Source organism: Doryrhamphus excisus, linkage group LG5 (genome assembly GCF_037039965.1).
Source record: "Doryrhamphus excisus strain RoL-2023G ecotype Guam linkage group LG5, RoL_Dexc_Guam_v1.1, whole genome shotgun sequence".
Classification (NCBI taxonomy): Eukaryota; Metazoa; Chordata; class Actinopteri; order Syngnathiformes; family Syngnathidae; genus Doryrhamphus; species Doryrhamphus excisus.
In genome coordinates, this window is record NC_136361.1 from 11156058 (window position 1) to 11170361 (window position 14304).

The window sequence follows — 14304 nt, forward strand, 5'->3', positions numbered from 1 at the left end:
TGAACTTGGGTCTCCTAGCTGTGAGGCCTGCGTGCTAACCACTCGTGCGAACCAGTTAACCGGGAAAAATAATGGATGACTGTACTGTCGTAATGTTTTTTTGTTTTTTTTTTACCTATAGCCTGGAAAACAAAGTAGTTGGCAGAGCTCTAGGCATCATATTAAGACGTGTAGCAAAGCCTGCCTTTTTTTACAAACTGGTGAGTGTATAAAGGGACACAACTTACCTTTTTTAAAATATATATATACCTTTTGTTGTGTTGTTTTATTGCTTAACTGTAGGTTTTATGCTTTCTTTGTAGCACTTTGAGATTTCTGTAATGTAAAGTGCAATATAAATAAAATGTATTATTATTATTATTATTACATATTACCATTTGAACATCATAAAAGAGAACCTTAGCAAAAGTCCTGATGGCAAACTAAGTTTTGGCATTGTACATGCACCAAGTAGATGCTGGCTGTTTTTTTTTTTCAATGGGGAAAAAAATCAGATAAATGGTAAATTTATTTTGTACAGCAATTTGTCATGCATAGATAAAGATTAGCACACATTCTGCTTTTGATTTTCCACTCTGACACTTCCACCCACATTCCTGCGCCGCCTTATCTGCTTTCCCCTCACCCGCCGCGTCCGCCCGAGCGCTTTGCAGTCAGTAAAGACGCTGACGTCCAGACGCCATGTCGTTTGCTGACCCTTTGGCGCTATTGTTCCCCTGTCAGCTCATATTGGGCTGTCGGAAAGATAAAGCCCGCTTTGAGTTGTTTGGAATAATAGAGGTGCAGTGAAAGTCTTTTCACCATGGATGAAGATTTTGAATAAGTGTGCATTCACTCTACAAGCTGCCAAATATATATTTACTGTAGATACATTATTAGGAGTCCATGCCCACCTGTGACACTTGTTATGTATTCAGTACATAATTCAATAATAAGAATTATGGGGAAATAAATATTATGGGAAGAAAAATAAATATGAGAAGAATATTCATAAGAGTTGAAAAAAGTTGAAATTGTTGGAAAATTTTAAAGAATAAATTGGAAATAGAAATCTGTAATTTCAAGAGGATAAAGTAAAAATATTAAGAAATAGTCTTTTTCTAATGAGGGAAAAATAATCTGCAGTTTTACCAAATTTTTTCATATAATAATGAATAATAGTATCATTTTGGTATCATAAAGTTGAATTTTTAAAGAATTTTTTTCAAAGTCATAATATTAGGAGAGACATAATAAACAAAGTTGTAATTTTTCAAAAATCAGTTTAGGGAAAACGTTGTAATATTATGGGAATAAAGTCAAAATGTTATGCGATTAAATGTTACGAATGTTACGAAATGAAAATTGAAATATTAACAACCAAAAAATGGGGGGGAGGAATTATACTAAAACACTAATAATACGCTTTTTGTATCCTTTCATTTTTCAATTTGTGTGCCTCTGAATTAACAAATTAATAATTAATTAACGTAATAATTATGAATAAATATCTGTGCGAGTGATGACGTGCTCCACACAACAACAAGCTTGTGAGCTGAGTACATGAACATTATTATGGATAAGCTATAACAACGTTGTACTCTCATTTAGGCAAGAGTTTGTTTGTGGGGCATCTTTCTTCCTGGGGAAGCGATGAGATGATTCCATGTGGACCACGGTGTCGGAAGTGTGTGTAGTTGCTCTATGCAAAGGGACGAGAAATTTGCATAATGGCACAAACCGGAAGTCCTTCTAAGTACTCAAGAGTGTGACCAATCACAGCATAGTGGGCGTGGCTGGAGGCGGGACGTGGGTGGAATAAATCAAAAGAGACAGTTTTTGTGGGTAGCACAGAAATACAGAAAGAAATACCAATACCAAAGAAATACAGCTGGAATAAGTGCAGATTCTGGAAGATCTAGAAAGCTTTCTATGCTGGTTATCGTGTGGAGTTGCTCTATGCAAAGGGCCGAGAAATTTGCATAATGGGTCGGCTTTAACAAGACACCAAGCTCATGATATGGTAGGATGAGTACATCATGAAGGAAAGGAGCGATTTAATGTTCCTTAAGGACTACTGTCCAACTGCACTGATTTTTTTCCTTCACTCCACGAAGCCTTGATGGCTCACATCTAAAACATGTATGCACTTCCATCTTTGTGGTGACGTACAAGAAATAGCACATTTAGCAACCTCCAGAAACAGCTCTTATGCGGCTGCGGAAAACATAGTGTAGTGCAGTGTTTTTCAACCTTTTTTGAGCCACGGCACGTTTTTTACATTGTAAAAATCTTGTGGCACACCACTAACCAAAAATGTTCCAAAATGTCACCACGACCTCACACGTGCATCAATAAGTCTATGGGAGGAACAAGGTAGGTGTTGCCACACGGACCAATATTACATTGCTCTGCCAGTCTTTACACCACAGACACTCCACAGTAGCCACGTTTTTACATCACCACTTTTTCTCTTTCCGAATGACCTTTCGGGAAACAATGGTATCCATGGAAAGGAATATTCCAATCTCTTGTCTACATGCGCCGTGAAAATCAACCAGAATAGTCAATAGGGCATGCCCAGTAAAACGTAAACATCACGTGATACCGGCTTCCCCAAGTTTTTCTTTCACTTGTTGGAATAACTCCGTATTGCCAGTTTTTCGTCTGTCCAGTCTTGAAATTTAGTTTGAATCAAAAACAAACTTTGCTTAGTCCAGTGCCGATTGCTGGCCTCCATTTTTAAAAGTGAAGAACGTCTGGATCTGCGTGTTACGTCATATCTGAGCATGCGCTGAAAGAACGCACCCGGGATCAATTTAAACAGGAAAAGATCAAATTCAATCTTGCTAATATTTTATAATTAAACTCAGGACATGTTTTATATAGATATATATTTTCTTTTTTAATAAAACTGGACTTGTGAATAAAGTATAGAAGGGTTTAGATTCTGTTTCACAGATGGCGCTAATGCACACGAAAGCTGCTTGCCAACCGCCAATAAAAAACAGAAGAAGAAAAACACCACGAAGAAGAAGGCACCCTGACAACTTTCCGTTTGAGCGGGTACAAGATACCTCAATCGGATTGGTTAAAGGAGTATTCCATCCCTGTTCAATTCTTTCCGTTTGAGCAAATAAACCAAATGCAATTGGAATATTTGGGTCCATGTATACTATTGACATAATGGCTATTGACATAATATTTGCAAATGATGATTAATAAATGTTAATTATAAAAACTGATATTGGATAATTCCTCACGGCACACCTGACGGTTTCTCAAGGTACACTTGTGTGCCGCGGCACAGTGGTTGAAAATCACTGGTGTAGTGGACGCAATCTGTTGCTTGACGCTTGACGACTGGCCGGCTGACTTGGTCTGCTATGTGCTGCCCTGTGCAATTAGCTGATAATGGCTTGTCAGTACCGATGGTGACAGAGAGCGCTACTATCTATGATATGTACAACATTGAGTAATGAGATCCAATGCGAGAGCTGTATTAAAAAATGTATTTACAAAAATAATAATGTTCACTTTTGATGGACACTGTTTATCATTATGCTTGTTTGCAGTGTGGAGTAAATATTGACAAGTTAGCAAGATGCAGTGAATGTGTGCATCTTTCATTTTTGCATATTGAAGCTATAGTAGTAGCCATATCAGAAGTCAGTAGCCATATCACAGAAGTTCATTCATTTTTTACCGCTTATCCTCACGAGGGTTTGCGGTCTTGCTGGAGCCTATCCCAGCTGTCGTCTCTCAATATTAAAATGAGCAAAATTACATTTACCCTGCTTACACAAACAGTGGCTTTTGCGATCGGGTTTCACCCCCTCGTGACAGCTTTCTTAGTTTCCTTCTTTGCCTCTGTTCCGGTTTTCATGCCCTTATTTTGGTAACTTCCTTTCTTGTTCCCTTCCGTTTTCTCTGACTCATTTCACACACCTGTCTCTAATTTCCACACTCCCTATTTAGTTCAGGTGTGTGCTCTTTCATTTGTCGGTTCATTGTCTTGTGTTGAGTTTACCTTGCTACTGCGCCATACATCTGCGTAGCATTAATAAATATATTTTACCTGCATTTGGGTCTTAATCTCTGCATCCTGGGGTCGAACCACAAAGCTCACAAGCCGGACCGTGACACCACTTGATTTAATACATAAATGCAATGTAAAAAATTTAATTAATTGATTTAGATAAACTTTCTAAGTTGCTAACTTTATTTTATTTATTTTATTTACTATTTTTATTTTTATTTATTTTTAAGTTATGTTCAAATAATAATGTTGGCTATTACATGAACTTAATTTAGCATGTCATATATACTCCAATTTTATTGTTGGTAAGCTTAAAACAAAATTCAAGTTGCCATGACTTAATAAAATTAGCTTGGTAACATAATACACACATACACACACACACACACACACATATATATAAAGTTACTGCTACTTAAAAAGCTGTGTGCATTGTTATTATAATTAAGTAGACAACACATTAAACTACTTTGAATAAAATGATTAAGTCAGTTGACTTAACATATTTCTTTGAGTCACGAACTTAAAATCTTGTCCCTATGACAACAATTATTCAGTAAGCATTACTTAAAATAAGCTTTGAGTGAAGAGGAAAAGCTAATTCGTGCAATGCAATATTGTTTGTTGGTTCAAAGCAATTTCAAATTAAGTTGTCATAACTAAGAAAGACAAATGGAAACTGTTGCGTTGATTTTTTTTGTTGTTGTTTATTTTTGTTTATTTTTTGAGTGTAATGAGGATAAGCGGCATAGAAGGCAAACAACCATTCACACTCACATTCATACCTATGGACAATTTGGAGTGGCCAATTAACCTAGCATGTTTTTGGAATGTGGGAGGAAACCGGAGTACCCGGAGAAAACCCATGCACGCACGGGGAGAACATGCAAACTCCACACAGAGATGCCCAAATGGAGGAATCAAACCCAGATCTTCATGATCTCCTGACTGCATTTGTAGAAATCATTGTAAAAATAAAGATCTCCTATCTTATGAATGCCTTACCTTAATAATGTCTGACACTACCCTTTTAAGACGTTGTGTTATCGTTCAGCATGAAGCCAGACTGATACATCTTGCCTCTGCTTTACGAAAAGGTCAACCCTGGAAAGTGAAAATGTCGACATCTTGCATCGATTGTTTCGGGAAGGCGTTGTGGAATGAACAGTGGATGCTAAGTCACTAAGCGGGGCGCTGTTTGCGACTGAATCAACACATGTGCTACCAGTCATTCACTAATTGGAATCACTCACAAAACCTTCTCATAATCAGCACCGAAAGAATGAATTCCATCATTTCACACACACACACACACCCCTCCCCCATTAATATTATTTTATCACTTCATGGCGTCGCCTCCATGTCTACTTTCGTCCCGCCCCTCCAACCCCCGCATCAACCAACCACCACCTTCGCAGCATGGTAGCGCGCTCTCTGATTCTGAAGCAGTGCCTCTCAAACCCCCCTGCTGGTCTCCAGTCTCCCCCCCGCCCCTCCCAGCAGGCAGCAAGGGGGTCATCCTTCCTCATGCCCTGAAAAAGAGAGAGGGAGAGATCAGAGTGTAATAATCATAATAAAAGGAGTGAAAGAATGGAGGATGTTTCATAAAAAGTCAGGAAGCAGGAACAGCAAATGAGCAAGTGAGGTGAGAGAGGGAGAGAGAGAGAGAGAGAGAGAGAGAGAGTGAGCGAGAGCGAGAGAGGCACCACACTGCAGATCCTCCTCGCTCACCGCCACTGCTCCACTAGCTGAGGAGACGACAGCGCCGGAGGAGGACGCCATGGAGGAGCCACTCTGGAGCGTCCCACGCCTGCTCTCCTCCCCTCGCTGACCTCCATCCTCCACCCGGACAACTCTTTTCTGCATCCTTCAACTCCCTCCTGCACCCCCTACCCTTCACTTCTTTCACCTTTTCCTTTTTTAAGGGGGGGGCACAAACCTGTCCTGTGTCCTTTTTTTTCTTCCTCGTCGCCTCGGCTGAGCTCCTGGGCTGAGCTCCTGGGCTGAGTGGATTTACTTTTTTGGGGTGGGGGACCAGCAGCAGGTGGACCATGGGGCCGAGAGGGGAGTGTTGGGGCAGGTGTCACCTGCTGGTGGCATTGCTGCTGCTGGGGTGTGTTTTCCGGAGAGCTCGGGCGCAGATGGAAGATGGGAAGTCTGTCTACTTCTGGGAAACAGGTAGAGCCACACTCTAAATGTTAAATGTGTAAATGTTAGATAGAATGTGTGTGTGTATAAAAACTTTGTATACTGCACAGTAGATGTCCATTCACTTCATCCATTCATATATTGGCCTTTGAAAGGAAACAAAAGAGTGGAAAGAGGCTCCATAAAAAGAAACAGCAGAGCCGCCTTGCTGTGATCCATTTTGAACTGGATTACACTCCTCTCAGGTGATGCTGTTGTTGAGGCATCGCTCCAGCAGGGGAGGGGGGGGGTTCGGGGATGGGGGGGGTAATGTTTTGATGGGGCCGACAGGAGGTCATGCGGTGTTGACTGTTCCGGTTCTTGTCATTAGGTAGTTGTGTTTAAGCAGGGAGGGTGTGGAGGCTCTCAGCGGGGGGGATTTGAGTATACCATCATGCATGCCGAGTGCCTCCATAAGATAAGTCGTATCCTGGGCTGTGATTCCCTCATCATCAGATCCAATTGATGTGATGGCGGTGCCTGTGGTTAGCTTGTAACATGGTTCTGAGTTCAAATGTGTGCTCACGCCTCCGAGTGTGGAGTTTGTGGCTTCCTCCCACATCCTCCAAACACACCTTTCTCTAATTGGAGACTCCATGGGTGTGTGATGACTGAACAGAAAAAGAGCTAGAAAATTAATAGACTCTGTTTTGCTAAAAAAAAATATATATATATATATTATAGTACTAATTATTATTGTCAGTACTAATAATACTGTATAGTACTACTGTACTCCAGTCCAGTAGGTGGCGAGAACATGCATGCAAGTTTTCTTTTCACAGGGCTGTCCAAAGTGTGTTTTTTTTATTTGCCCACAGAAAATACTAAAAAATTCTAATTTACCAAGAATATAAAAAAAACACAAGCAAAAATGAAAAAAAAAATCAGCAGTAATTGCAATGTTATAAGGAAAATAATACAATTGTATTAGTATAAAGTTGAAATGTACAAGAAAAAAGACTTTTTTAAAGTCTTTTTAGTTTAGCATAAGCATAGGTTTTTATGTTACGAAAATAAAGTCAAAATATTATGGGAAGAAAAATAATTATGAGAAGAATATTTATAAGAGTTGAAAAAGTTGAAATTGTTGGAAAATTTTACAGAATAAATTTCAAGATGATAAAGTAAAAATATGAAGAAATAGTCTTTTTCTAATGAGGGAAAAATAATCTGCAGTTTTACCAAATTTTTTCATATTGTGAGGGATAATAGTGTCATTTTAGTGTCATAAAGTTGAATTTTTAAATAATTTTTTTAAAGTCGTAATATTAGGAGAGACACAATAAACAAAGTTGTAATGTTTCAAAAATCAGTTGTAAAAACGTTGTAATATTATGGGAATAAAGTCAAAATGTGATGCGATTAAAGTCCTAATGTTACGAAATGAAAATTGAAATATTAACAACCACAAAATGGGGGGGGGGGGAATTATACTAAAACACTAATAATACGCTTTTTGTATCCTTTCATTTATAATTTGTGTGCCTCTGAATTAACAAATTTATAATTAATTAACGTAATAATTATGAATAAATAGGATTTTCACATGCGAGTGATGACGTGCTCCACACAACAACAAGCTTGTGAGCTCAGTATGTCCACAGCCTGCAATTATTTCCAAGTTTGGCCTTTGACAAACATGGATGTTTGTGCCACATTGAAAAGTGCAGCTTTCAAAAATGGTATCATGTCATTCTGACTTTAAGACTTACTCGTCTTACTTGTTGAATAGGAGAACATGTTAGCTTAGTTAACTACTATAAAATGTTAACAAAAGATATGGCACTATGATTTGTGTTGCATATTGCAATATTTGTTTTATTGTGCACAAACAGTGTTTATTTAGTGAAATGCATCCTGTGGCATCACAGTAAAAGAAGCATTATGTGTTCATTACACGAGGGAAGGGCTGCTGTCAGTAGCCATATCCGTTGATGGAGGTATAGGTAATGAAGTGCTGGACAATAGTGCTGGACCCATGCTACGTACGTAGCCAATCGTATTTCTCCAATGTCATCCCTATGCTATTTACAGTCACTAGGGGGCGTATTAGCACGGTGTGCTTTGACTTTGCTGACTAAAGCACTGCCAAGTCCTTCAAGGTATAAATTCAACTTTTGTGTTCCCTCCAAAGTGGCACTGTCAAGCATTCTGACAGTAAACCCCACCTGGGCCAGTCGTGGAGCCCACCTTGCCCTCCGCCGTTCACAGTTTGATGTACCTCTCACCTCTCCTGCGCTTGTGCATCTTTAAAGAGGATGTAGTCTGCTAAGGAGATTAAAGGAGCGGGGATTTAACAAGCCAGGAAAGGCAGCCCAGGGAGTGGACTTGAGGAAGGCAGGAGGCAGGCAGGGAGGGAGGGAGAGGCACCAACTTAACCTACATCCGCCCCACTGTAGGTCACAGCGATTACGCCTGGCTCCCACGCTATGCCACCTTTCTCCCACACTGTGCATGCTCGTCAATGGGGACGCTCGGGGCTCCGTGCTTTGAAATGTAATCCAGCAACTGAGAATTTGTTTGCCTCCTCCCCAATGAAAGGTAGCGCATTGATTGCAACCCCCAGAGTGTTTTTCTTTCCCCGCCGTGTATTACATTCATGCGGGGCAATTTAGGGTTTTGGATGCCAATGTTGCTTTCTTTTTCTATAAATCAAATGCGATTACGTTTTCACAACATCTGCAAAGTGTTTTTATTTTCTTGCCAATCGAAGCTTGTTTGAAAAGAACACGGCAAAAAAAAATGAGACGATGTTTGTGTACGTTTGTGTGCTGCGGAGGGAATATTCTTGTGGCAAGCGTTGCTCTGATGTTTTGCATATTGATGAGTCTTGCTGAAATACAGGCGCTGTCTTATAAACTGTGGGGAATAGGCCCTGCCTGCATGTCTTCCTTTTATTTGCTTCTGTGGAAATAGGTGAGGAGGCTCAGTGTGGGTGTGTGCACGCGCGTGTGTTTTGAGGTCTCTGTTGAGATGAAGGGTGGAGACAAAGAGGCTGTGCTAGCGATCCCTCTGAAGGTGGCGCTTGGGATAACTGGATTATGATGAGAGTGATTGGAACGTAATGCTCCAATGATGAAGGTAATGAAAGCATGCCACAGTTTTCTGAACCTGTTAAGATTGCCGATCTCTCTGGAGGGGATGCGGTGGTTTACCTGAGACAAGAACAAATGTCTTTGAGCGCCGTTTTTTAACATTGTTGTTATGTTTTGGTGTCACGTTACACTAGGATGCAAGCACATGATGGCAGGTTGGATCGATAAAGTCTCTAATAAACCTCACACAGAATGAAACGCTAGGTAGTACAGCTAATGCTAACACGTACAGTAACTCACCATGCAAGGTGGAAAGTACATACGTACATGCAGGCAAGGGACAATAAGAACCATGAGATGGGAAAAATGGCAACAGAGTACATTGAACACACACAGAACATTCATTCATTCATTCATTCATTTTCAGGGTCGCGGGGGGTGCTGGAGCCTATCCCAGCTGTCTTTGGGCGAGAGGACTGGTCGGCAGCCAATCACAGGGCACATATAGACAAACAACCATTCACACTCACATTCATACCTATGGACAATTTGGAGTGGCCAATTAACCTAGCATGTTTTTGGAATGTGGGAGGAAACCGGAGTACCCGGAGAAAACCCACGCATGCACGGGGAGAACATGCAAACTCCACACAGAGATAGCCGAGGGTGGAATTGAACCCTGGTCTCCTAGCTGTGAGGTGTTCCAAGTATAATGAATGTAAAACATTCATCAAGAAGTACCGAGTACCTATGTCTACTCCTAAAATAAACCATCTTCTGGATGTGGTGCAGAGCAGCAAATCATGAACCGTGTGTCACAATCAGTGCGTCACCATGTTTGCGCGAGGAGTTTTCAACCTGTGCCAAAGTCACATCTCTAATGACCTGTCACATTGTGGAAATGTCGCGTTGAGGACCTATAACCGAGTTGAGAGCCACTGCGCTCTTCCCAGGGTGCCACTCTTCCCGTTGATGGCACCTCTTGCCACAAAAGGGAACAAGGCCAAGTCGCGTTGACAGGCCATTGTTAGCCCAATACACGCCTGCCTTCACCTGCAGCAGCAATGAAGGATGTCATCTTCACTCGGGGTCGTTAGCGTCGCCGCCGCAATCACCTGCCATTACGGCGGCGCCGCCACTCAAGAGTGACGTCTAGGAAATTGAGGGAGATCAGGTGTGACCGGTTTGCAAGTTCAAGGTCATTAATATGACAGAACTCACTGAACTAACAGGAGAGGCTGAAAAGTCCACTTTAGGTTCATGAAAATAAAATGACTGCTCTCTGACTGATCTAGCATGCAGTTCTTTTTATCTCCGAACATCATTTACATCGAGACTTCCGTCTATGAAGGAGTTTGTTCACCTCAACTAACCCCTCTCAGCTCGGAAATAGAAGCTGTCATCTCAAGGCGACCTGGAAAGCATCCGACTGAAATAGCTACCAGCTATGATAAGCGTATGCGTGCACTATATACAGTACATGTTTTACTACAACACGGCAGGAATTGGACCATTTCCTGCCCAAAGAGGGAAAGGCGGTTCCATTCCCATTGGGAATATCCATTTGAGTTTTGGCGCATCATGCCGACGTGAAACTCTGTGACCCTCATTAGCATAGCACCGGAGGTCATTCACGAGACTGCTAGGTAATTAGCTCCTTTCCTTTTCAACAAATTTAGGCCATGTATATGAATTAAGACAATTTCCTTGGGATTTTTAGCTTGCTGTGTTGCCACTGGCTTATATTCAAATTTTTTACTCATGTGTTTTGATTTTCATTCATTAGCTGGAATAAAACTAGAGGCTAATGTGCTGTGTTATTGTGGCGGGCGCCATTTTGACATTCTACTAGCAAACATTTGCATACCTTTTAAATATTTTTATACTGTGGAGTCACTGTAAACAAGGATGTCCACAATGCGATTATTGTAAAAGCGCAATTAAACATTCATTCATTCATTCATTCATTCATTCATTTTCTACCGCTTTTTCCTCACGAGGGTCGCGGAGGTGTTGGAGCCTATCCCAGCTGTCTTCGGGCGAGAGGCGGGGTACACCCTGGACTGGTGGCCAGCCAATCACAGGGCACATATAGACAAACAACCATTCACACTCACATTCATACCTATGGACAATTTGGAGTGGCCAATTAACCTAGCATGTTTTTGGAATGTGGGAGGAAACCGGAGTACATGGAGAAAACCCATGCATGGGTTCCACGAGGGTGGAATTGAACTCGAGTTTCCGAGCTGTGAGGCCTGCGTGCTAACCACTCATGCAAACCAGTTAACCGCGAAAAATAATGGATGACTGTACTGTCGTAATGTTTTTTTTTTTTTTTTTTACCCATAGCCTGGAAAACAAAGTAGTTGGCAGAGGTCTAGGCATCATGTGGAATTGGTATGGTGGAATTGAACCTTGGTCCTCCTAGCTGTGAGGTCTGTGTGCTAACCACTAGACTGCTGTGCCGCCCCGCAATTAATAAGGGAAAAAAAATAAAAAACAGCAGTAATTTTGCAAGAATAAAGTCAATATATATATATATATAAGCTAAAAAAGTGAAAAAAGTCATAATTTAATGAGAATAAAATAACATTTAAATATGTTTGTTTTTTTTAGTAGTTAACATCTTGGTTTGGGCGAGCAAGACCTGAAGTAAAGTTTTATTGGTACTGATGGGGCTACAATGGAATTTGACATTTTATCAACAGGAACAGCAGCACTCATGTGCCCTCAAAGTGAAACAAAGCCTTATTTACCTCAGTGGAAGAAAACGTGTTAGCGCTGACGTCGTCGACATCTCCGTTTCCACGCCACTGCAGCCCCTAATGGTGTTCCGACACAGCACCCTGACAGTGCACTTTATTTTGAAACTATTTCCATGGCGACATGTCACGTCTAAGGCAGATTGATCTGTTTGGTGGCGTCTCCGCCCCATACTGAACTGCCGCATTTTCTAAATGTCCGGCCGTGCGAGCTGCCAGAGAGACACCAGAGTTTTGTTCTATCTAAATGATGCAGCTTACGCTAAACCTGGCTATTACTGATATAGTAGGGACGGCGGGGATGGGGGGGGGGGGCTTAGAGATTACACTTCATCCAAAAAACTTTATTTAGAGTGAGATAAGAGGATTTCCACCACCGCCTTATTTCCACCATATTCTGATAGCTGAGGACATATTTTTGATAGGTCATACAGCCTCGCTGTCCACTTTGGGGATGAGTAAGCAGATCAGTGATGGATTCATATGACATTTGGATGTCACCTGATGTACTTTATATGGGAACACGTATTGCATAATGCATTAATGCATTAGACCAGGGTCATCTGACTTTTTCCACTGAGGGATGCATACAAAAAAATTGAATCGGGGGCAGGGGGGGGGCATTTTGATACATTTTTGCACTATATGCTAAAAGCTATCGACATTTGTCAATACAGCTGAATAAAAGCATCCACATCTTAGCTTTGCGTTATAGGCAACAAAGCAAATTTGTGTAAAATCTAATTATCAGCAGCACGGCGGTCGAGTGGTTGGCACGCAGACCTCACAGCTAGGAGACCAGGGTTCAATTCCACCCTCGGCCATCTATGTGTGGAGTTTGCATGTTCTCCCCGTGCATGCGTGGGTTTTCTCCAAGTACTCCGGTTTCCTCCCACATTCCAAAAACATGCTAGGTTAATTGGTGACTCCAAATTGTCCATAGGTATGAATGTGAGTGTGAATGGTTGTTTGTCTATATGTGCCCTGTGATTGGCTGGCCACCAGTCCAGGGTGTACCCCGCCTCTCGCCCAAAGACAGCTGGGATGTGAGGAAAAAGCGGTAGAAAATGAATGAATGAATGAATCTCATTATCAGGCCTGTAAAATGATTACAATAAAAAAATCTGATTAATCACAGTCAATCACCTTAATGTCACATCAATTAATGTCAAATATTAATGTCTGGACACAATCAATATAGATCAGTGATTTTCAACCACTGTGCCGTGGCACACTAGTGTACCTTGAGAAACCGTCAGGTGTGCCGTGAGGAATTATCCAATATCACTTTTTATAATTAACATTTATTAATCATCATTTGCAAAAATTGGTTTATTTGCTCAAACGGAAAGAATTGAACAGGGATGGAATATTCCTTTAACCAATCCGATTGAGGTATCTTGTACCCACTCAAACGGAAAGTTGTCAGGGTGCCTTCTTCTTCGTGGTGTTTTTCTTCTTCTGTTGTTTTTTGGCGGTTGGCAAGCAGCTTTTGTATGCATTACCGCCATCTGTGAAACAGAATCTAAACCCTTCTATACTTTATTCACAAGTGCAGTTTTATTAAAAAAGAAAATATATATCTATATAAAACATGTCCTGAGTTTAATTATAAAATATTAGCAAGATTGAATTTGATCTTTTCCTGTTTAAATTGATCCCGGGTGATCTATTCTGTTTGATTTTCACGGCGCATGTAGACAAGAGATTGGAATATTCCTTTCCATGGATACCATTGTTTCCCGAAAGGTAATTCCAAAGAGAAAAAGTGGTGATGTAAAAACGTGGCTACTGTGGAGTGTCTGGTGTAAAGACTGGCAGAGCAATGTAATATTGGTCCGTGTGGCAACACCTACCTTGTTCCTCCCATAGACTTATTGATGCACGTGTGAGGTCGTGGTGACATTTTGGAACATTTTTGGTTAGTGGTGTGCCATAAGATTTTTACAATGTAAAAAACGTGCCGTGGCTCAAAAAAGGTTGAAAATCACTGCAGTAAACGACAAATGTTAAGCAGTGTTAAACATGTGCAGATACAGAACAGAAGCATTCATGTATAAAGTATCACATCATCCAATACAGGTTAAAAAAGTCACAGCTTCATTCTAAGTTTAAGAACGTGCACTTTGAAATTGAGGGAGTCATCAATGAAGACACCCGAGTATTTGTACTCATGAATGACCTCGATTTCATTTCCCTCAAGAGTGAGGGATCTGTATTTCTAAAGGCGCTTGCTAAGATGTTTGTGTGAGAGCACACAGTTGGCGTCGCATCCCAGAAAAACATTTGGGAGGATGGA

The 14304-nt window shown here is 41.0% G+C and overlaps 1 protein-coding gene across 9 annotated transcripts in view; it reads left to right on the forward strand.

The window, feature by feature from the left end:
- The first annotated feature begins 6032 nt into the window (after window positions 1-6032).
- thsd7ab (thrombospondin, type I, domain containing 7Ab) overlaps window positions 6033-14304 on the forward strand; it is a 180264-nt gene continuing 171992 nt past the window's right edge. For 5 of the 9 annotated variants that reach the window (XM_058052751.2, XM_058052753.2, XM_058052755.2 and 2 more), the window contains exon 1: window positions 6034-6196. In XM_058052751.2, the coding sequence (XP_057908734.2) occupies window positions 6070-6196 (127 nt within the window). In that variant the 5' untranslated portion in view covers window positions 6034-6069. Of the gene's footprint in view, window positions 6197-14304 lie in introns of all 9 variants that reach the window. The other 4 variants (XM_058052748.2, XM_078790683.1, XM_078790684.1 and 1 more) reach the window with 2 other exon arrangements.